This window comes from Tympanuchus pallidicinctus, unplaced genomic scaffold, assembly GCF_026119805.1.
Source record: "Tympanuchus pallidicinctus isolate F22 unplaced genomic scaffold, pur_lepc_1.0 scaffold11, whole genome shotgun sequence".
Classification (NCBI taxonomy): Eukaryota; Metazoa; Chordata; class Aves; order Galliformes; family Phasianidae; genus Tympanuchus; species Tympanuchus pallidicinctus.
Window position 1 is genome coordinate 7,805,119 of NW_026294627.1, and position 22,622 is coordinate 7,827,740.

General features: G+C 42.1%; 1 protein-coding gene across 8 annotated transcripts in view; it reads left to right on the forward strand.

The window, feature by feature from the left end:
- Nucleotides 1–22,622, forward strand: part of FAT3 (FAT atypical cadherin 3) — a 452,006-nt gene that overhangs the window by 423,262 nt on the left and 6,122 nt on the right. For 3 of the 8 annotated variants that reach the window (XM_052669203.1, XM_052669227.1, XM_052669212.1), the window contains 6 exons: nucleotides 1,756–2,224; nucleotides 12,801–12,954; nucleotides 14,025–14,680; nucleotides 16,664–16,777; nucleotides 20,075–20,134; nucleotides 22,524–22,559. In XM_052669203.1, the coding sequence (XP_052525163.1) occupies nucleotides 1,756–2,224; nucleotides 12,801–12,954; nucleotides 14,025–14,680; nucleotides 16,664–16,777; nucleotides 20,075–20,134; nucleotides 22,524–22,559 (1,489 nt within the window). Of the gene's footprint in view, nucleotides 1–1,755; nucleotides 2,225–12,800; nucleotides 12,955–14,024; nucleotides 14,681–16,663; nucleotides 16,778–20,074; nucleotides 20,135–22,054; nucleotides 22,131–22,523; nucleotides 22,560–22,622 lie in introns of all 8 variants that reach the window. The other 5 variants (XM_052669235.1, XM_052669256.1, XM_052669266.1 and 2 more) reach the window with 4 other exon arrangements.

A 22,622-nucleotide genomic window follows, 5' to 3' on the forward strand; every position in this document is an offset into this window, starting at 1 on the left:
TTGAAAACCACTCTGTTGAGTGAGGGGCATTATGGAGAGTGAGAAATCATGGAGCCACGGAATCATAATATCATAGAATAGTTGTGTTGGAAGGGATCTTAAAGATCATCTAGTTCCCTCTCTCTTGCCATGGGCAGGAACATATTTCACTAGAAGAGATTGCTCAAAGCCCTGCCCAACCTGACTTGGAACTCTTCCAGCGTTGATCATCCGCAGCTTCTCTGGGCAACCTGTTCCAGTATCTCAATCAAAAGAAATCATAACAACCACTCTAAAGCCACAAACTCAGCATAAATATGAGGAAAGGAAAAAAAGTAAAGCCATCTTAATGTAAAGCACTGGAACAGGCTTCCCAGGGAGGTTGTGGAGTCTCCTTCTCTGGAGATGTTCAAGACCTGCCTGGATGCCTACTTGTGTGACCTGGTGTAGGGAACCTGCTTTGGCAGGGGGGTTGGACTCGATGATCTCTGGAGGTCCCTTCCAACCCCTACAATTCTGTGATTCTGTAAAGCATACACAGTGAATAATACATGCAAAGGATAGTATGGCCTCAATGGAAAATACATGACTTCTAGCCAACCAGAATCTTAGAATTAGAACTAGAACTAAAACAGTAAACTAATAAAGTAATTAGTAAAAAAGGACCTACAAAGACCATGAAGTCCAAGTGCTTGACCACAGAAAGTTAAAGCATGTGGTTGAGGATGTTAGCGAAATGCATCATGAACTCCTGCAGACATGGGGCATCTACAAGCCTACTATTTTCTCAAACAACAGATCTGGAAGGGCACTTTTCCTCATTAACTTAAGATAAGTACTGAAGATAAGAAGTTAGGAAGAAATACTTTACTCAAAGGGCAGTGAGGCTTTGGCACAGGCTGCCCAGAGAAGTTATGGATGCCCCATCCCTGGAGGTGCTCAAGGTAGATTTGGATGGGACACTGGGCAATGTGATCTGGTGAGTGGCAATCAACCCATGGCAGAGGGCTTGGAGTTTGATGATTTTTAAGGCTCCCTGCAATGCAAACCATTCTGTGATTTTCAACAAGCTCTAGAGTTGCTTGTCACAGCAGCATGATATTCCCAGTTCATGTCAGGGAAGCTGAACTCTCCCAATAGCAATGAGAGCAGCTGAACCACAGATTTCCCCTCATTACCTTTACAATAACTCATCTATCCCAGCACTCTTGTTGTGGGACTCATCCTATGCAATGTCATTAATATCTATGATATAACTCTGGGAAAGGAAAAGCTTCCAGTTTGCCTCATTTGTTCCTCATACTGGGTATGTTCATACACAAGCATTTCAGATGTGCTTCTTAACCCTTAGAGCTCCTTGGAGCAACACAGATGCTCTCATTAGCCTTGCCACACCTAAATGGTGCTGTACCATCCCTTGGCTTAAGCTCAGTGTTCCTCCTGGTTTTCCCTTCCTCTGTATCATATTGTTACCCGTGGAGGAACTGAAGCTGGGGCCAAGTGCACACCATGCTGAGATGTGTGTTACACATCCATATTTATTTTTCTCCATATGTTTAGTTTGCCTACAGTAACTGGCTTTGGGTACATTCTAAGTAGCGATACTACCTTGTGTTTATTTCTTGTGATAGAAGCACAGCATTTTGTTGTTTCTGCAGCATGTAGAAGCCCATCTTTAGCACTGTACAGAGTCCGGAAGTCCCCTGTGTTTTCATTCGCTGTGAGAGCTTATGATGAGAAATCTGAAGCACTATGATTTCTGTTTTCCTCCCACAGATTGTTGATGGCAAACTGTGGTTCCAGTTGGACTGTGGGACCGGCCCGGGGATCCTGGGAATTTCTGGCAGGGCTGTCAATGATGGCAGCTGGCACTCAGTTTTCCTGGAGCTGAATCGCAACTTCACGAGCTTGTCCCTGGACGACAGCTACGTGGAGCGCCGCAAAGCCCCCCTCTATTTCCAGACCCTCAGCACGGATAGCTCTGTCTATTTCGGAGCACAGGTGCAAGTGGATAATGTCCGCAGCCTGACCGACAAGAGAACCACGCAGGTCTTGAGCGGCTTCCAGGGCTGCCTGGATTCAGTCGTGCTAAACAACAACGAGCTGCCGCTGCAGAACAAGCGCAGCAGCTTTGCAGAAGTGGTTGGCTTGACGGAGCTGAAACTCGGCTGCGTGCTGTACCCCGACGCGTGCGAACGGCATCCCTGCCAGAACGGCGGCACCTGTACCAGCGTGCCATCTGGTGGTAAATGTTTTGCATTGCTTTATGGGTTTTCCCTCTCGTTTTCCTCTACAATTTATTGTTGGAAATGGTTTTATGCAGCAGCCTGCTTGAAAAAATCTCGTGAACTCTATAAAGCTCAGATAGGTATTGCAAATTGTGTAAAAGCTGTTTGCTCTATAAATAATGGTGAAACCGTGCCCCTTCTCGTTGCATTAATGTTCCAAAAGGAAATTGATTTATTGACTGTTAGGATAATCCTTTTTCTATAGAAACCAATAGAATTAGAATTACTGTAATTCTCAGCTGGATTTTACGGGACCATTTACAGCAGCGAAGGTTATACACAAAGATGGTGATTTTGAACGTCCATCACTGATGCAATGGTACTGTTGCCCTTCTCTGTTTCTGAAGCTGTCACAAATAATTATTGAGCTGTCTACAAACACCTTGGTCCTTTTGTGAGTGAGTAATTTGATTCCATGTCTGCACAGAGAAGAGAGAGTCTACACCATTATAAACCCCTTGAAGCTGTAAGCTTCCTTGGAAGCCTGGGGGCTTCAAGGTCTAATATCAAAGTTTATAGGGCATTGATTTAAATGGTGCTAGACTTTCTTATCCAGTGGTGGCATTTGTAATCTGGTTTTAGTGACTCACTGTCTAGTAACCTAATGTAATAAACTAGTAAACTAATTGAATGTAGTAGAACCAGCAGTAAAATAATCTGGTGCACAACATACCCCAACCATAAGAACATCTTAGTGGGAAAGCAGCAAATGACATACATATAGGACCTTTCTTGTAGGACTGTTCTATTTCTGCCCCCTTTCCTACATTGCAGAAAGCATTGTTCATCTTTTCTGGCAAGCTAAAATTTAGCCATAGTGAGCTATTTCCACTGAGCAAAGTTCAACACTCCCCATGTCCTGATTAGGACATTTTTTCAGTCCAAAAAAAAAGTAGCATTGTCAACAGGGAGACCTTCTGCAAGCACAGAGTTTTCCATTCACTTATTTTTGGTGTTTTAAGTCATGTTTCCATAAGGAAAATGCATTTTAATTATTATTCAGGCCTTTCTGCTTAACTATGTCTATGTAGTTCCCTCATTTGTTTTTCAATTGTTTTCAATTTTCATAGAATCAAAGAATCACAGAATGGCCCAGGTTGGAAGGGACCTCAAGGATCACGAAGCTCCAACCTCCCTGCTGCATGCAGGACCACCAACCTCCACATTTAATACTAGACCAGACTGCCCAGGGCCCCATCCAACCTGGCCTTGAACACCTCCAGGGATGGGGCATCCACAACCTCTCTGGGCAGCTGTTCCAGCACCTCACCACTCTGATAGTAAAGAACTTCCCCCGAAGTTCTCTTATTTACCTTCTGGTTCCCCAGGGGCAGGTAGTTTTCTGCACTCACTCTCTAGTTCTACCTCTTAGTTGAGAGTTAGGCTGTTACATGTGATGTCTTTGAATCCAGTGGTCCTGGAGAGAGTTGCAGGATGTATTCCCAGTCCTCCCCATGCCATCACGTGCTGGCACCAGGGTCTTCAGAGATCTAAACAGATTTTTGGTGCCTAACCTGCACAGTACTTTTAACTGGGATATTTTTATAAAGGTGCACTTCACAGAACTGTGTCTATTTTTTTAAACTTTAGTAAATTCTTAAACTTCAGAACATTTTAATTTAGTTTTCAGAGCCGAAATCTTGTGAGATTCTGAGCAAAACCAACTGTGAGACGTTTTTTGTCTTTATAGACTAAGGTCCAACACTATGGATTTTCAGATGCTGGATCTCAGCTCACTTCTCTTCTGGATGCTTGGCTTCGATTCAGCCACCTCTTCTTCAATGGCAGTGTTACGTAAAGATTACGTAAATCTCTCGGAAATGCATCTGTTCCATGTCTATGGACGTAGTGTGGCTTTGATTGACTCCATGCTTAATAAATGAGGATAACCGTTCCTCAAGCCATCATCCTAGGAAGCATGAGAACAGCTCTTTGTGTTGAATTTGTTTGAGCCTATTTACGATACTGCTCAATGGTCTCATGATGAGTAAATTGAAACCTTTCTAAGGAACTGTTTCACAGTTTCACAGCAACTGAATTTTTCCCAGCACCTTCTGCTTGCTCACACTTTGGGGAGCAGTAGGATAGGGAAACCTGAAGGTTGGGCAGACTCTTGAAAATGAACCCATTTTTTTACTGGAATGGGCAGGCACTGTTCTCATGTCAACATAATTTGCTGCTGGAACAGAGTCACGGAGCTGATTTAACTTGCCTTGCCTTCCTGCCTCGGCGAGGGGCATGTGCCCTGCGGGGATGTTTCGGCTGCCTGCCGCTCCAAAATCTGTTTGCTGTTTTTACTGCCTCAGCAGTGTATGTAAATACAAGGTTGTTATAAAGCCATAATTCCAGCGCAATGGGCCCTGACTGTATGTTGGCAGATCTGTAGCCCAGCCCCTTAGAAGTCATGGGCAGCTTTGTTTCCACCAAGCAAAACAACTCTGTTGATAGTGTCCTGCATGCACAAAAAGATCCTGTAATTAAATGCCATAGAGCCCAACAGCACTGCAAATGCTGGTTATGGAGCCACAAATTGCACTGTGCATTTAAGAATCGCCAGACATGCTTGGTGACATAGATGTTAGCAGACGGATTTTATTTTAAAAAGGATAAATTTAATCAATCTTTATTTTTTATCTTAAGAATGGAAATAAGAGGTTTTGGGGAGAAAATAGATATTTAAAATGTCCAGCAGAAATCTCATCCCCAATCCCTGGTCATTTGAAAGGTTCAAGGTCTCTTTCCTAATGCTTTCACAGAATCATAGAATCATAGAATGGTTTGAGTTTGAAGGAATCCTTATGGATCATCTAAGTCCAACCTCCCTGCAATGAGCAAGGCCACCTACAGCTCCATCAGATGCTCAGAGCCCTATCCAGCCTGACCATGGGTGTCTCCAGGGATGGGGCATCCCTCACCATTCTAGGCAGCCTATACCAGTGCTTCAACACCCCTATAGTAAAAAAAAAATTCTTCCTTATCTTCAATTTAAATCTCTCCTCTTTTAGTTTGAAATAATTTCCCCTCTTCCTATGATTCCTTCCTTTGATATGATATTTTCCTCCTGTTAAACTTTCTGGAGTATTATGGTTCTTTTCCTAAACAGCGAGTGTTTGGAATGATAGCAGGATTTCTTTTAATAAATCAGTCCTTTAATTTGAATTTTACAGAGCAGATTTCATATACGGTTAACATCCTTTCTCTTAAAAAACCCTACTGTGCTTTACAAGGAAATTAAGAGAGAGAAAAAGAAAGCTCAGATTTGTAGCTAACTTTAAAAGAAAACAGTCAAACAAAGGCTACCCAACATTATAGCATTAAAGTTGCTGGCTACATGCCAGAAATCAAAGGGCCAGTGTCTAATTTAAACACAATTTACATAAATTGATCATCTAAAATACAATCTCGGTAATAGCTTTCCTGTTGTGAGATCTTCCTTTCAGTGGAAATGCCTACTGTTCGCCATTAATAAAAAGCTGCCTCTGAGTGCTTTTTACTGTGCAGCTATGGAAATAGAGTAACATTATGGCCCTGGATGGGGAATTGTTAAAGTGGTGCTTTGTGCACTAGGAGCGTGAACGTATTGTAACAGGAGAACAAAACTGCGAGCTCAGCCTGCAAGAGGATGCACAGATAGTTCAGATGCTCATCACTGAGAGGCTGTGGAGTCTCCTTCTTGGAGATACAAAGCAGTCAGCTGGGCATGGCCCCGAGCAGCCTGCTATGGGTGCCCCTGCTGGAGCTGGGCTTGGAACGATGAACTCAGAGGTCCCTGCCAACAACAGCCATGCAGTGAGGGCATGTAAGAGCTTCTCTGCTTCCATAATTTGGGTTCTGGACCAGCAGAGTTACCATGACATGAGTTGCACTGATGTGTTTCCACAAGTCTGAATCAAATCCCAAGTCAGCAGTAGATGTCCAGTGCTGTCAGTGGTTATAAAGCTGAGGCAGGGCACAGTGTGCCCAGGGAGCCCATGGGGACATCTCATGCATGGTTAAAAGAGCCTGAGAAAGGGGGAAGAGCACTCACCAGGATTGTTCCTGACAGCTCAGGAGACTGCTAGCAGGAGGAGATTTCAGCTTAAGGACAATTTTCTTGGAGACATTGGAAACCACAGTCCTGAAATACAGACCACATTCTTGCAGATTTTCAATCCTTATCCTCAAGTGTGGGTCAATGAAGTTATTTTTAAAGAAAGCTGTTAGTATTTTGAAGCTTGACAAACAACCTCATGTTCTTTAATGGCTTGTCTCTTTGGACTAAAATTTCCAAAGAAACTCAACCAAGTGTTTAAAGTGTGGTTAAGCTGTAAGCAGTTGAATGTGAGGTCTTAAAAAGGGAAATGTCACACAACCTTAATGATAGAGTGATGTTACCAATTCTGCCAATAATAAATGTATGTTTATCTGCTTGAATAACAACATGAGCAGTCACAGCAATAGAAAGCTTTATTATAATCAAATCTGAGTCTTTTGCCAAGCTTTTCAGCCACGGAGAGAAACCTCATGCTTGTAAATCCTGCAATTAGAAGTGTAGTTACTTCCTTTTAATGTGATCAGTCCTATATACATCTGGCTTTGATTGAAGTAAATGGCGTATATAAGTGGGCAATTTTATTTGAATATGAGACATTTCAGCAAAAGTATCTAGCAAGTCAAGGACTGAGGGCAGGGAGTCAGGACAGAAAGTCATTGCTTTCCCCTCTCATTTTTCCTTTCTCTTTTTTTATTTTCTTATAAGTTAAAGTGCAATGAGAGAGAAAAAAAAAAAGCAACATGGCACTTAGGTGATTTTAATACATGCTTTAAAGCATGTTGGCTACATTAACACACAGGTGTTTCTGAGGACTAGGTAGTTTGCAAGAGTGACAGGGAAAAACTGGGTGTATTACTGCTGTAGCTGTGAACTGACCAGGTCTTAAGTGTACTCTCAGTGTCAATTTTTTTCAAACACACACAAACCAGCATACTGTAGTGCAAGCATACCAAATGTGCATTAGTTCATTTTTAAATGTTTTTTTTAGGAATTTTTTTGTTTTTTAATCTTACTTACAGCTATGCTTTTTAGAGATTTGGATTTAGATTCACAGTTTCAAAGCAAATATACACCAACCCTTTTATAGAAAGCACCAGTTTCCTACCAACTTGTAGCATAAGGCAGTGATCATCTCTTTGAAGATACGTTAAATCTGAAGTGGCAGGAATACATATGGCTGAAGAACACACAGCTCTTAAAGCTGGCCAGGTATGTCTCTGAACACACCAAAACATAAGTGCTGGGATGGACGGTTTCCACCTGCAGCTTTCTCATCACTTAACAACATGAGATGATGTGTGAGCAGGGCCAAGGGCAGGCCTGTTCCTTGACATCGAGTTTGTCAGGGCTAGTGGCACAGCAGGGAAAGAAACTGCATGGGGAGATCAAATGCAAAAGCCTAGCACATAGCAAATAAAAGCCAGCTCCTCTTGCATGTGGTGGATAGAATCAGGAGCATACACATGTTCAAAAAAAGAATTGGCAGCAGTTAGGAGCATCCTCTTCGATAAAGCCAAGTAAACCTTGGATAGATAGGCATTCAGGTGCTCAGGCTGGGAATTCTACCAACAGGGATGTTCACTGCATAACAGCATTCCATCTGCTGGTGGCACAGAGCCTGTCTTTTGCCACTGTCACTGCTATTAAGTGCCAAGCAAACATAGGTACAGACAGGAAGCCTGTGCAGTGTCCTCAGTTTCAGCATGTTGCTCTTTGGTAAGGTCTGGGCTGAAAAAGCCCTTCTCTTCTTGTCGCTTTATATGACTGAGCAGAAACAAACCAAGAAGTCAAGAGGACAAGCCGGAGTCAAGTCAAATCTAGTCAAAAAGATATGAGGACATCCTCTGGAGTCAGAGAATATGGCACAGCTGCTTAGGAGGATTGAGTGAAAGAGCGTGGGAGAAACCTAATAAAACTATCAGATCACCCAAGATGGTGTATAGGCATTAGAGAGCCATGTCTATGGAAGTGTGAGTGGTGAGGCCTTAGAGAACCAGAATTGCTTTGGGTGGGGTTGAGCTGGAAGGCACACATCAGGAGTGCAGATAACCTGATCCTAAAACCCTGAAACATTTGCACTGAGGATGTTGAGTCCTCAGTGCCATTTCTCTCCACAAACCCACTGCCAATTGCTCCTTAGGGCTGGTTAATATACATATGGCCAAACTGGGCAGTGTCATTGCTCATTGCTTATGGTTCCTTAGAGTCAGCTGTTCAAAGAATCGTAGAATCTTAGAATCCTAGAATCATTAAGGTTGAAAAAGACTTCTAAAATCATTTAGTCCAACCATCTACTTGCCACCAGTGTTGCCCACTAAACCATCACAGAATCACAGAATAGTAGGGGTTGGAAGGGACCTCCAGAGATACCAGGTTCTTGAACACCTCCAAGGACGGTGACCCCATTACCTCCCCAGGCAGCCTGTGCCAGTGCTGTTAACTGGGAGAAGAGACTGACCTCCCATCACCACAGCCTCCTGTCTGGGAGTTGTAAAGAGTGATAAGATCTCCCCTGAGCCTCCTCTTCTCCAGACTGAACAATCCCAGTTTCCTCAACCTCTCCCCATTACACTTGTGCTCCAGACCCTTCACAGCTTCACTGCCCTTCTCTGAACGCTCCAGGGCCTCAGTGTCTTCCTTTTGTTGGCACAGACTGTTGTGACACAAACCAAGGGTGCCTTGGCCCTATCCCAACAGTGCTGCAGATGTATTTATCATACCTTCCTGTCTTTTTCCAGTGGTTCCTTTTGAAGCCTTACAGCAGTGACAGCACAAGATTTGCTGCACTGGTATCAACATTTTTCAGGATCAGTATGCAAAATGAAATATTCATCTCTCTCGAAGGGAATGCAGATGACTGTATGATCTTAAATGTTGAAGAATTTCCAAGACTTCCATTGTCTTCATTGTGAACAGGAACAGCCCTAGATAGTTTGAAAGAGGAATTTTCCTACCGAGAGGGCAGGGGCACTTGGCATCCTGTACTCATCTTTGGGCATGGGAATCTTGCATATTACTCTTGCATTAAACAGATGGGAAGAAATGCATGATACTTTACCTGGATATTAAATTAAATATGTAATAAAAATTCTTTGTTAGACCTAGGATTCATCCCCAACAAAAAGGTTTCTTTAGGAATGCTCGTTGTCTACATCCATGTGGCCACAATGTGCAGCACCAGGTGACATTATAGCCTCTCCTGAGATGTTTGGAAAGGAATGAAAGATCTGGAAATCTGCTGGCCTAGTTGGTAGATGCTGTGAACTGAGCCTTCGTGTCAGCTCTACTCCACGAATTTTGACATATGCTTTGCTGAGCTGGAGTTCTCCCAAGTGAATGTTTTGCAGCTCTGATTGTGTGTCACAGGAAAGTTCTGTGTCTTCTGCCAGTGGCTTAGAGTAAAAAGGTGTGTGGCAGTGCTTCTAATGGGAAGAGAAGTCAGAGATAAATACTGAAATTTAACACTGACTTTTATTGCCTTTTTCATTCCTAACTTCGTTGCCTTTTTTATTATTAACTTTGATCCCCAGACTTAGAAACTATACTGAATACTGTACTATAGAAACTATACTGAATATTTTAGCTGCCCAGTATCTGATTGTGTTCCAAAATCATAGAATCATAGAGTCAGCAGTGTTGGAAAAGATCTACAAGATCATTTAGTCCAACTGTCCACCTATCCCCAGTAGTTCTCTCTAAACCAGGTCCCTCAACACAATGTCTAAATGTTTCTTGAACACGAACAGGGTCAGTCACTCGACCACCATCATTAAGTCAAATTCAGTCCAAAATGTTGGCTTTCATAAGTAACTTCTCATTTTTGTTTTGTTCATACATCACCCAGCAGACCTTGGACCCATCTGGAGTATTCGGTTTTAGCTCCTTGTGATACAAAATGCTAATTGAAATTAGTGCATCTTGATTATAAATACCTGTCAATAATAATGATGAATAAACCCATCCTCCTTCTATATTTAGTGGAAAAGGGATTTTTTTTAGTCAAATCAATATTTCTCAGGCTGTCTACAGTGAATAGATGTAACAGAACGTATTACACAGCAACAATCCAGAGCTTAACTCAGTGCAGCTGAAACAAATGTAAGATGTGAAAAGATAATTATTTGAAGACTTTGGTGTTCCAGTGATTGCCAGTTAGTAACCTAGGTGCAGAAAGCTTGTTTTTAAAATAATTTTAAAGTATATAGTTTTCAAATGCCAATTATTGGATAGTTAGAAAAGCAGATCTATTCTGCCATTATATAAAGCAACATATATGTTGCTGAATAAAATGTTTGAAAATTTTCATTTCACTTAATGAGAACATAAAAGTACACAAAAACATTACTGTAAATTTTTCAACCATAGATGTCACTGTTCAGTCATAAAATGGAGCAATGAAACAGCCTCTCTTATTCATGCAGTGATTTCTACCTCAAGGATTTCTAGATCAGGTGTTTTACCAAGTAGCAATAAATATTTTGTAGGAATGGCATCAAAATGCCTGGTGCAGTCGCTGTTTTGTAATTTTTCAGTCCCAGCTCTCTACAGGTCTAAAAAGCCATTTATACATTCGTATTGTCTGAGTGAGTATGTGTAAGACAGCAAAATAATCCTGTCTCGCTGGTGCTGATCAAGTAAGCTTTCTAGGAACCCTTGCAGTGCAATCATCTCTTAATTCTATAACCTTAAAATAGCAGTGCTTTTATCCCCCTTTTTGTAGTAGGACAACCAAACAGCATGGTATCTGGTTATCTATTTTATTTATCTTCAGCTAGATGGGTTTGAAATCTTGACTGAATGAGCCAGTAAGTCTGTTTCCAAGTTTCTTTGCTAGAGCAAAGAACTCTCATGAATTCTCATGAAAGAATTCAATTAGCGTAACTGAACAAGTCAAAATGAACCAGACAGAACGTAAAAGACGTGGCAGTTCTAATGCAGAATTGCTTTTGCCTCGTGCCACCACTGCACTGTCTCTGTGAAATTCTTTTTCTCATAAATGTGCTTGAAATTTCCTGCCTCAGTTAGTAGAACAGTGTGTTTTAAAATGCATACATATCTGTATATATATATACAAAAGTATATATATACATATATATATTTCAAAAGTATAGATATATGGATTTCAACTGTATTAACAGCAGGAAGATTCCTTGTTGTAGTTGATTAAGATGCCATATTTAGTGCATTGCTTTGATATGTGAACCACATAAGTGGAGCTTGAATCTTGCCTACACATCTGTTGGGACATTTTGATTGTGTAAGTGGTTGTTCCTTGTTCTTTTCAAGTGAAAAAAGACTCAGATTTCAACACTTAGTTCTAACACAATATGAAGACATGCACTGTCTCACTGGATTTCTTTATGACCTTAAATAAAGTATTTATTAATGGCAAATCACAAGGAGGGGAGAATAAAACAGATAGTAATTTGCTACTTGAGGGAGTGAACCGGTGGTTTCAGGAAATGTTTCTGACTCATGTTGTCCTTTGCTGGCAAGGAGCATGGAAGTACTTTGGTCCCCTTCAGTCCCCTACTTAAGTGGTGTGATGACTGATTTATTGTAGCTAGTAATTAATCATAGAATCATAGAATCACAAGGTTGGAAATGACCTATAAGATCATCCAGTCCAACCATCTCCTCATCACCATTGCCACCACTAGTACTAAACCACATCACAGCACGTCATCCAGACGCCTCTTGAACACTTCCGGGGACAGCGACTCCACCACCTCCCTGGGCAGCCATTCCAGTGCCTGACCACTCTATGAGAGAAAAAGTTCTTCCTTATGTCCTACCTAAACCTCCTCTGATACAACTTGTGGCCATTACCCCGTGTCCTGCTCGTTGCCTGGGAGAAGAGGCCAGATCCCTCTTCACCACAGCCTCCCTTCAGGAAGTTGTAGAGTGCAATGAGGTCTCCCCTGAGCCTCCTCTTCTCCAGAATGGGTCTCCTAATAGCAGAAACTGCATTCAATGAGCTCTGATTAGGGGTGGCAGTCCCCTGTTCAGCTAGTGTTACAAAGCCCATGGTTCATGCCTGGATGATGCACTTCATGAAAGAGTTAAATATCATAGTCAGGTGTGTTATTATTAAGATCTCAGCTGATATATTTGATCTTTGATGTGTGGGCTGCCACTATTGGAAGATATGGTCCTTCTTTTCAAAAAAAAAGGGAGATGCATCACTGGTCTGGAATATTTACTGCAGCCAAGTCCACGGGGGGCATTTATTCTTATTGGAATCACAGTGATTGGAATAGCTGGGGCTGCAGAGATTCCACTGGTCCCTGGTTGTATTACATGAGCTCCAATCACCCCACATTCCAGATAAGCAAATGCTGCACTGGAGTTAGTGTGGACCACACTAGAATGAGCATAAGCATCTCTTTTCCCCTACAGTACAATAAATTTTTTGTAGTAAATTAGCCAAGTAGATTCCCCTGCTTCTAGATAACAGGGGATGGCTTCTGATGTATTTCTTTGTGTCCTTCACCTCCCAGGCTACCAGTGCAATTGCCTCTCGCAGTTTACTGGAAGAAATTGTGAATCAGAGATCACAGCCTGCTTCCCAAATCCATGCCGGAATGGAGGCTCATGCGATCCCATTGGCAATGCTTTCATCTGCAACTGCAAAAATGGTCTGACTGGAGTAACGTAAGTAAACTTTCCTAAATGGACAATCAAAGCATTTTAATTGAGTGGTGGAGTTTATTTTTTTGACTGGGTGCTTTGTATCCAGCTAAGGGACTTGATTTAGTGATGGGACCCCGTAGGTCAGGTTGGCGGTTGGGCTTGATGATCTCGAAGGTCTTTTCCAACGTAGACAATTCTATGATCTCCTTGCAAAAAACAACTCGACACTTGGAATCAAGTCCAAGCTAATGAAAGATGAGAAATCCATAAGGTTTTCTGAATCCAGCTTTGAAGCTACTGTTTCAGATGTGATCTCCAAATGAAATATGACACCTGAGTCATTCCATGAATCCTGTGGAAGCTGATCTGTGATCTTTTCTTTTTGAGAATGGATCGATTATTTAGGCCTAGCTTAAAACCTAACTTATTGCATTCAGTTTTAAAATTCAAACCTTGATAAGAAACTTGGTATAGAAACTTGCCCTATGCTTTTTTCTCATTTCCACTGTCTGTTTGCACTTTTTGTTTTGTTTTGCTTTTTTTTAATCACCTTTTCTTTCCTGTTCTCTCTGTTTAGGGTTCCTGTGATCATGTTTTTCACACTTCTCTGATATTTATTCATTTTATCTCTAGCCTTAAATCTATTTTAAAACTTAGTGTATTCCCCTTTCCTCTCAAAGTAGTAACCTATGAATTTTTTATTACTTATTTTCAGCTCTGTTTTTTCCATGGATCCTCTTGATAACTGTGTTGAATCCCACGTGTTGGTCCAAAAATGATATAAAAGTGATCAGATCTTCTGTCATGTTCTGTGAGCCATCTTAGGATCAAAGAGCCTTTACCTATGAAATGCTTTAAACTTTTATTTCCTTCGTGACATTTTCATTTTTTTATGTTAAAAAGCTATGGAATACCTGCAGAAAAAAAATCAAATGCCATTAATTAATATGATAATAATATGATAATAACATGATAATTGGCCAAGCACCAGCAAGGTGCTCATTGTAGTTGTACCAGTTTGAGAAGTCATTACCTGGAAGCTGGGTTGTTTGCAGTCTCCAAACTCCGTGTTCTCCTTTTCTCCTTTTAAGGTGTGAAGAAGACATCAATGAGTGCGAAAGAGAAGAATGTGAAAATGGTGGTTCCTGCGTGAACGTATTTGGTTCGTTTCTGTGCAACTGCACGCCTGGCTACGTGGGGCAGTACTGCGGTCTTCGCCCTGTGGTGGTTCCCAATATACAAGCGGGGCATTCGTATGTCGGCAAGGAAGAGCTGATAGGAATAGCCGTGGTTCTGTTTGTCATCTTTGTGTTGATCGTCCTGTTTATAATTTTCCGCAAGAAAGTGTTCCGGAAGAACTATTCCCGCAATAACATCACGCTGGTGCAGGATCCAGCCACTGCCGCCCTGCTCAACAAGAGCAATGGCATCCAGTTCAAGAACATCAGGAACAGCGGGGACAGCAGGAACATCTACCAGGAGGTTGGGCCTCCACAGGTCCCTGTGAGGCCGATGGCCTACACCCCATGCTTCCAGAGTGACTCGCGGAATAACCTGGACAAGATAGTGGATGGGCTTGGCGTGGAGCACCAGGAGATGACAACATTTCATCCCGAGTCCCCCCGGATCCTGACAGCCAGGCGGGGTGTGGTGGTGTGCAGCGTGGCTCCCAACTTGCCCGCAGTGTCTCCCTGCCGCTCCGACTGTGACTCCATCAGGAAGAGCACGTGGGATGCTGGAACGGAAAGTAAGTGCTGCATGCTGCTGCCTCTCTTCTTACCATAGGTATAGGTTCCTCACAGGCTGCAGCAGGCACGGCTATACTTAATGCTCTAACTTGAAGGCTAATGCATTTTAAATTTTGATCAACACTTGGCACACAAAACATCTCCTTACATGCACTAAAAGTGACCGAACGCATTATTTGCTTGTTCGAAAAGCGCAGATAAGCACTCTGAGCACTTGTTCTTCAAGTGATACAATGCAGTCATCTTTCTATTGGGGAAGAAAAGATTGAGGCAGAATTCTCAAACTCCACTCAGTCTGGGCGTTTGGTCTCCCAGGGGAGTTAACATTTTAAAACTTTCTACAAGAAGAAATTCTATTTTGCAAGGGAGATATTCACCAATATATTCTCTAATTCCAGTGTCAATGAAATGAAGCAGGAAATCAAGCCCCACTTAGAGGATCACCCTTCCAATTTATTGCATTCTCATCTGCATTCTGTATCAGAGTGATCACAAATTTTTTCATCCTCACAGCCACGCTGTTTCTGCTCTGATGGTTTCTCAACAGCTTAATATAGTGTCTATTTTCATTCCTGGATGAGTTGCTGGAGATACAGCAAGCCTCAAGTATTCTCTTATAGCAAAACACCAGTTTGCTGAGCCAGAGTTAAGGCCCTGTGCTGTCCATCCTTGAGAATGCTCCATATGGACTGAGATGTTTGCTTTAGCAGAGCACAGGGCTTCTTTCTTTACTTAGTCATGTTTTCTCTTTTAGGCAACATTTTCTACTGGGTGTTCAACCCCACAGCAACACAACTTTGAGCAGATCTATCAACAAAAACATACAGTCCAGGAAATTTTTTAGCACTGTTGTTTTAGGCATAAGAACAGAGCAACAGGGAGATGAACTCTCCACAGTGCCTCACATCCGACATGCACGTTTTCAGCTAAGGCAGCATATTGGTCTTCAAGTCAAAAACAGGAATTAATTATTATTCCTTTGGGATGTGTTTCACTGTTGCATTGTGGTTGACCTTTAACCATTAAATACAGTCTTGCTGATTTAAAATATCAGCATGTAAGCCACCACGCGTGTTGTGTGATTCCTTGGGTGTTCTTACCACAGACACTGGTATCTGCATGAATTTCTGCACAGCATGAGGTCATGCCATGGGGATGGGCCTCAGCTGTCACTGAGAGGGAAGCAGTGCAGCTTCATTACTGCAGCACTTACTCCACCTAGTCCTTCTCAGCAGGACTAAATCAGCTGTTACTATACGCAGGTGCCCCATGCTGGGTAGAAATATCTACAGATAGCAAATAGAGGTCTGTACTTAGGTGGATTGACTGCTTGCAGCACCTGAGCTTGTTCATTCATAATTAACTAAGGCATCTATCTCAATTCTTGCTATGGATGATATGTTTTCCTTATTATCACTTACAGAATGTTTGAATGTGTGTGTTTGATCACATGAGAATTTACACCACTGGCTGCAGTTATATGCTTAAACTGTAGACAAATTGACAAGACTGAATGTCCATGATGAAATGCATAAATCCACTCTACATCAGTGGTGGATCCAAGGGCTGTTGATGTAAAGATGCCCAATCTTCACTGGGCTTTGTATGAGCCTCTAATGTGACTCTCAAATTGGGAAATGAACAGTAAAGATAAATGTATCTGTAATCTCTTGTATAAGATGTTTATACCACATTTGTAAAGTCATCAGTTTTCTTGCCACTGAGACTATACCGGGTCCAAAAGGCAGTACTGACTGCAAGTGTTTATTCCTTGATAGCAATGGTGTCAGCTGCTCAGAAGCTTCAAACACTTCAAAAGTCATTAGCTGCCTTCATCGCCAGTGGCTCACTTTCTCTATCTGGAGGAAATGTTTTTATTCTGACAGTAACAAGAGAAGGCTATCTGTTGGCTCTGTGGTTCAAGTAGACAAATATGCATACCTATAGAGTACCATTTTGCTTTGTTTTTGCTGTCAATGAAGGTAAAGGGGTTGATGACGCTGAAGAAGTGACCTGTTTTGCAGGAAGTAATAAAGGCAGCAACTCTGAAGTGCAGTCCCTCAGCTCCTTCCAGTCTGACTCCGGTGATGATAATGGTAAGAAATTATTTTATTTTTATTATGCTGGGGACAAAGGGATTTAACTCTCTTTATAAAAACAATTAGGTGACATCTAGAAAACCCTTTAATGATGCTGAAAGTCAGAAAGTTCTGTATTCAAACCTTCATTTTGTGGCCACTTTTTAAATTAGTAGTACATGGTTGAAATCTTGATGGATGGAGCCATTACATCAGTACCAAGCTTTACACTGAATTAGAGTTAGGACACAGCAGACTCACGTTGTTAAAATAGAAGCTGACTAATAGGTAGCAACTTAAGCTGTAGATTTTCTATCTTCTTCCCTCTTGGAAGAGGATGACTTTCATGTTTCATCAGTCAAATCAAAGGGAATTTCTCTACAGTTTGCCAGGTCTCATTCACAGTCCCAGCAAAACTCTGCAGGCTCTCAGCATGCAACAGTGAGCGGATGAGGCAGCCCCTGGTGGCTTGGCCTCTCCCTGGCAATCACAGTTCAGCGAACAATAGAGCACCATTAAATCCTTGCTCTGTGCGTGTTAGTTGTCCTACATCATTATCTCAGTAGGTGACGTGGGCAGAGCCATACACAGCCAGAAAGCAGCACACAAAGTCAGATCAAACCCTTGTTCCAAGGCCTGTGCATGTGGAGCAGTGGTGCTGAGAAAAGCCAAGATGTTTCTGCCAGGGAGAGATGATGGTTGTCAGGGAAGCCTCATTGAGATACGCATAAAAGATTAGCACAAAGAAATTGCACTTGGGTTCCTCAGACACCAGTTAATGAACTGTCGGAGGCTCAGCTTCTCAGTCATGTCACGCAGCTTTCCCTTAGGTACTCCTGAATGTTGGAAAATGCACTTAAAGGGAAGGGCACTTACAGATGCTTTTGGTTCAGCTGTGACTGAAGCACTGTGAGTATTTTTGTCGCACTTCTCAGGGCTTTTTTGTGCTCTCCCTCAAAAAAAAGAAGTTAAATACTTCTATGATATTATTGTTACCATAATAATTATTCATGTGTTCTTGTGTGGCACATGGTAACTTTTTATATCCCTCACATTATAATTAGGCTTTTCATCACATTTCAGTCACTGGCACAATATCCACTGAAGCTGAATATGCCCGCTCCTTTTTTGTGAAAGCTACATTTAAAATATAGTCTTTAAAGATAACAATTCTAGTTCAGAGAGAATGAGGGAAGTAGTTTAAATCATCTGAATCATTCTGCAGAGGTCAATGCAAGACTGCACGCTCTGGTTTTCCTGCAACAGCAGGGTGGGTTTGCTGTAGCAGAGCCTAAAATACAAATACAGGTGTAGGTAAGTGTTTGCACACACCCTGCTTGTACATAGGGGGTAATGGATATTCTTCCTGAAGCCATAAAAAGTAGTTAATGGTATTTCTTGTGATCAAAAAGCCCCAAACTTTTAGAGATTATAAAGAAAATGAAATAGAAGAATAAAAAGTCACTTGCTCTCAGCAATATAATACTTGCCAACTCACTTCAAAGACAAGTTGCAGGTTTCCATCATAAGGAATTTCAAAACAAAGGGATGTGGCAAAAGCAGACATCTGGGTTATCACTTCACTGCCAGTGAATTGCTGATTGTGCAGGGTAGTCCAAGGGAATGCTGTTTACGATGCCAATTTTCTACCCTGGGCAGTGCTGGATTTGGGTGTTCTCATGCACTGAACTGCCTGGGGTAGAAGTTTCCCTCCCTTCTTTGAAAATGCTCCTCACAGCTCTCATCAGAGACAGCCCATATCTACCATGAAAACTTATACTGCCCTGTTTCTGACCTCATGTTTCCACTCCGTGTTGCCCAAGACTCCCAGATCTCTGGCAGCAGCACTGTTCTTTCTTTTCTCATTACCCATTCCCATCTGGCTGACATTCTCAGTAGTGGAGGGATGGACAGACCTTCTTGGTGGGGTTCTTTTTGTCTCCAGCCCTTCCCTGTCATATCTTGCTCACACCAGCAGCATGTGAAGAAGCCAGGAATGGTATGGGGCTGCATACTATGGACCTACTGCCAAGACAGGGGTTCCCTTAGCTCTAATGAGGCTTCTCTTGCATTTTTCAGCCACCCTCAACCTTTTTTTCTACCCACACAGAAACTACTTACATGGTGCCATTTAGTTTTCCATGATGTTTGTTATGCATTAGCCAATACGAGCCTCCTTTGTTTATACAATTACCAGTGCCACTGATGCCATAAACATAGTCAAAGACAGAATATGGTTCCTTTGGCTCATCAAGAATTTTTGCCAAGCTTTCACAAGGACTGAGGAAATTGGATGAGATTCTTGATCCTGTGCCCAAAATTCAAGTGGCCTCTGAATGTTAAATGTAGAGTGAAAAGTGCTATCACTGTTAACGTGCTTTTTTGTGACCTGCAAGTCTATTGACTGTGTGAAACAAAAATGTTATTTCCTGCCCAACATTTCTGGTTGCCTTCTTAGCCTGCTCCAAAGCAGTCAGAGTTTTCTTGTAATTAAGAGAGCAGAAAAGCCAGTACCAACTGAATTTAAAGGGAGCTCTCCCTCTGTTTTCACTGGGTTTTATCTCAAGTAGTCAAAGGCAAGGGTGTTACTTTGTCCAAAATCACCTACAAGATCACACACTGTGCCACTGTTTTATTCCGTGTTAGAAGATTGTTTGGTCAATACAGATTATTTCAAGGGAAAAGTATATTTTGTAAAATAGCTGCAGAGGACACACGAGGCATTTGTGAAAATATTCTGTCAAGCAAAAGTCAAAATTTGAACCAAACCTATTTGACTCTGTCCTTCTAATTATAGCAGTGCTTCTTAATGTCCCAGAGATACTGCATTGCGCAGCATGTAAGTAAATTATAAGTAAAACATTCCTCTTAGGAAATAGATGAAGCCCAGCACCTTTCAGAAGGTGTGGTGGCATGAGGATGATGATTCCTTGGAGCACATACCATGGTCTCTGGAGACCTTTAAGCAAAAATGAATTAGAAATTAGTGTCAGGTAGACAAGATACTGCTGTGGTTAATTGAATCAGATGGCCAGTCTGTTTGAATTTATGAGGTGATACACATCATGCCATACGCCTTTTTGGAAATGTTAGTTTGGAATTTATCTCCACTCTGAAAATGTATGGGATTATCTGAAATGAAGTGTCCTGCAATCCACTGCATAAATCATGCATTTGTCAGCAGCCTTTTTTTTTTTCCAATGTCAGTTCTGTCTGTTTGAGAGAATTTATTGTGGTAACATGACGTATGTTTTAAATACTAACCTGAAGCTGTCCTTCCCCTCCCTTTATTTTCTGCTTTCCCTCCCCTGCAAGCTTCCATAGTGACTGTCATACAGCTTGTCAACAATGTAGTTGACACTATAGAAAATGAAGGTATTTAATTTTTTTTCTTTCTTGTTATGCAACAATGCTTCTTGTTTTCATTGTGAAACATTCCAGCAGAACCTCACTAATCTAAACCAACCAGCAAACCTGTGGTGGGGATTGGGATTTGCAAATCAGCATGTTCACCAGCAAACCTGAGAGGGTGTTCTACAAGATATCTTTGGGTAACTGGAAGTGGTAGAAAAGGTATCAAGGCCATCATCATCTCTCGTTCCACTCAATGATTTTGCTTGCCTAATTGCCATAGCCTTCAGAGAGCGTAGGATGAGGTTGACAATGAAGCCAAATCACTGAGATTATCCTATCTGCAGAGGATGTGAAGCAGAAGATGCCAAAAGATATCTGTAAAGTATCCCAAACTGTGATTAAACTGGATTACACACTCCATTGGGACTATACGGAGGGCAACAAAGTGGTGGTGGGCAGGTAGCTGGTTTCTCCCAGGTAATAACATCAAATAGATGATGTACAGACACAGCTCCCTTCATCCCATGGAGCAAGGCAGCCTGGCCACCACTGCTTTTCCCTTGGGGTTCATGTGTGTACTGAACAGAATGTGGCATTGGGTCCGAGGGCCCATCATACAGCTCTGCCATTGACCTCTGTGTAATCTTAGACCCATTTCACTACAAGTGAACTAATTTCCTTACATTACAATTTGGTTCTCCGACAAAGCACTGAGGAAATGTGATATAACAAAGATAAATATTTGTTTTATTTATTTATACAACATATGTCCTAACTTTGGGAAAATGTTGACTCAAGTCCAGCTAACCTCAAAGTCCAAAATATAGTCTATAGTATATTTACTGATTTTCTGAAGTGTAAGATGGCCATTCTACTTGCTACTTCATAGAAAGAACTACCTAAGGTTAACTCAGAAAGTTAGTTCTAATCATTAAAAAAAAAAAAAAAAAAGAAAAAGAAAAAAGGAAAATACCCCTGAAAAGAAAGCACGGTCGCTGTAATTGGCCCCATCTTCCTGGTGGAAAACATAAGCAAACACACTGGCTTCCTATCATGCTTCACAGGTCAGAAAAAGCCAGCTTGGCAGTGCTTTCAAAAGGCTGTCACTCCAAGTGCTTTGCCCACTTCCCAGTCCCTTCTCTGAGAGCCATTATTCTCACAAGCTGTGCAGCATAATGGGTGCAGAATGGCTGCCACAGGAGGGAACAGAGCTCCTTCCCCATGCAGCTCTGCAGGTGTTGCAGGTCATTATTAGTGAGGTTCTCCTGGATCCTGAAGTCATGCAGCTTGGAGGGACCAGGCGCATCTCAGGGGCAACGTCATTATTCTGAAAGTCAGCAGCGTCCACTATGAGAAATTAGAGGAAAGGAGAAGAGTGGTTAGGGCCGGTTCAGACAGTGCTGCTAAAGCTGCAGTAGCCGGAGCCCTACTCAGCCCAGGCTAATGCAGAGCAGGCAGAATGCCACTATCTGGCTAATGAGCTAACAAATAAATCACCATCATCACATGGCTTATGTGATGATAAACCAGGTCATGAGTGGTGTTAATAGATGGAGGCCTGGAGAATTGTCTGCTCTGCCCTCTTTTGTGGCTGAGCCCAAGAGAGGAAAAACTGTCGTGCCGTGAAAGGCAGTTCTTCTGGACAGGCCTCCTCCAGCGATGCAGTCCAGAGACCTCGTCCAGTCAGTTCTTGCATGAAGCCAAATAACATGTGGTTGAACAAGAACCATCCCATCTAGTAAGCGCTGCAGCTTTTTCCCTGCTCTTTTCTCACACGGAACCTCTTCCCCTGCTCTCTCCCCAACCCCTGCACCCTCTCCATACTGGAATGCCTCCCTCCCCACCAGCTAGCATGGCAGTGCAGGTGGGAGGTGGGTATGGGGTTGCGGAGCATTGTAGTTGACGGCCCCATTAAATGGCTTTGTATTCTATTCTATTCAGGTTCTTATACCGTGCCCATCACCATGGTATCTGAGCCCAGGTGGGCCCAGATTTGTTTGAACCGGCCCTGAGAATGGTAGATTCTTATTTTTCTGTTTCAAAGTGAGCAACTGAAAGAAAAATGTACTTTGCAATTATAAACCATACAGATGGTGGATAGCCCTTTTTGTACTAAGAATTCCAGCTCTAATGTAATTTCATATCTGTTCAGTGAGGGTAAATAGTTAAGATATGATAGAATAGGAATATGATGCACATGACATAATCATTTCTTTATGTATGTCTGCATTTGACTGGGCAAGCTTATCTTGTATGTTAAATAAGGAACAATTTAAAATCCTATTAAAACAACACTGAGCCAGCTATACTTTAGAAATATGCATGCAGAGCTTTATATTTTCACATGTAAGTCCGTGCTGGTAACAAGCTCCTAGTTACCAGCTTTTACTTTTCACTTTGTATCTGGCAGTGTCTGTCATGGACCAAGGACAGAACTACAACAGAGGTGATTTTTTGGGGACCCTTTCTGCCTGTTGGACTGTGCTAGGGTGGGAGGGCACTGACTTAG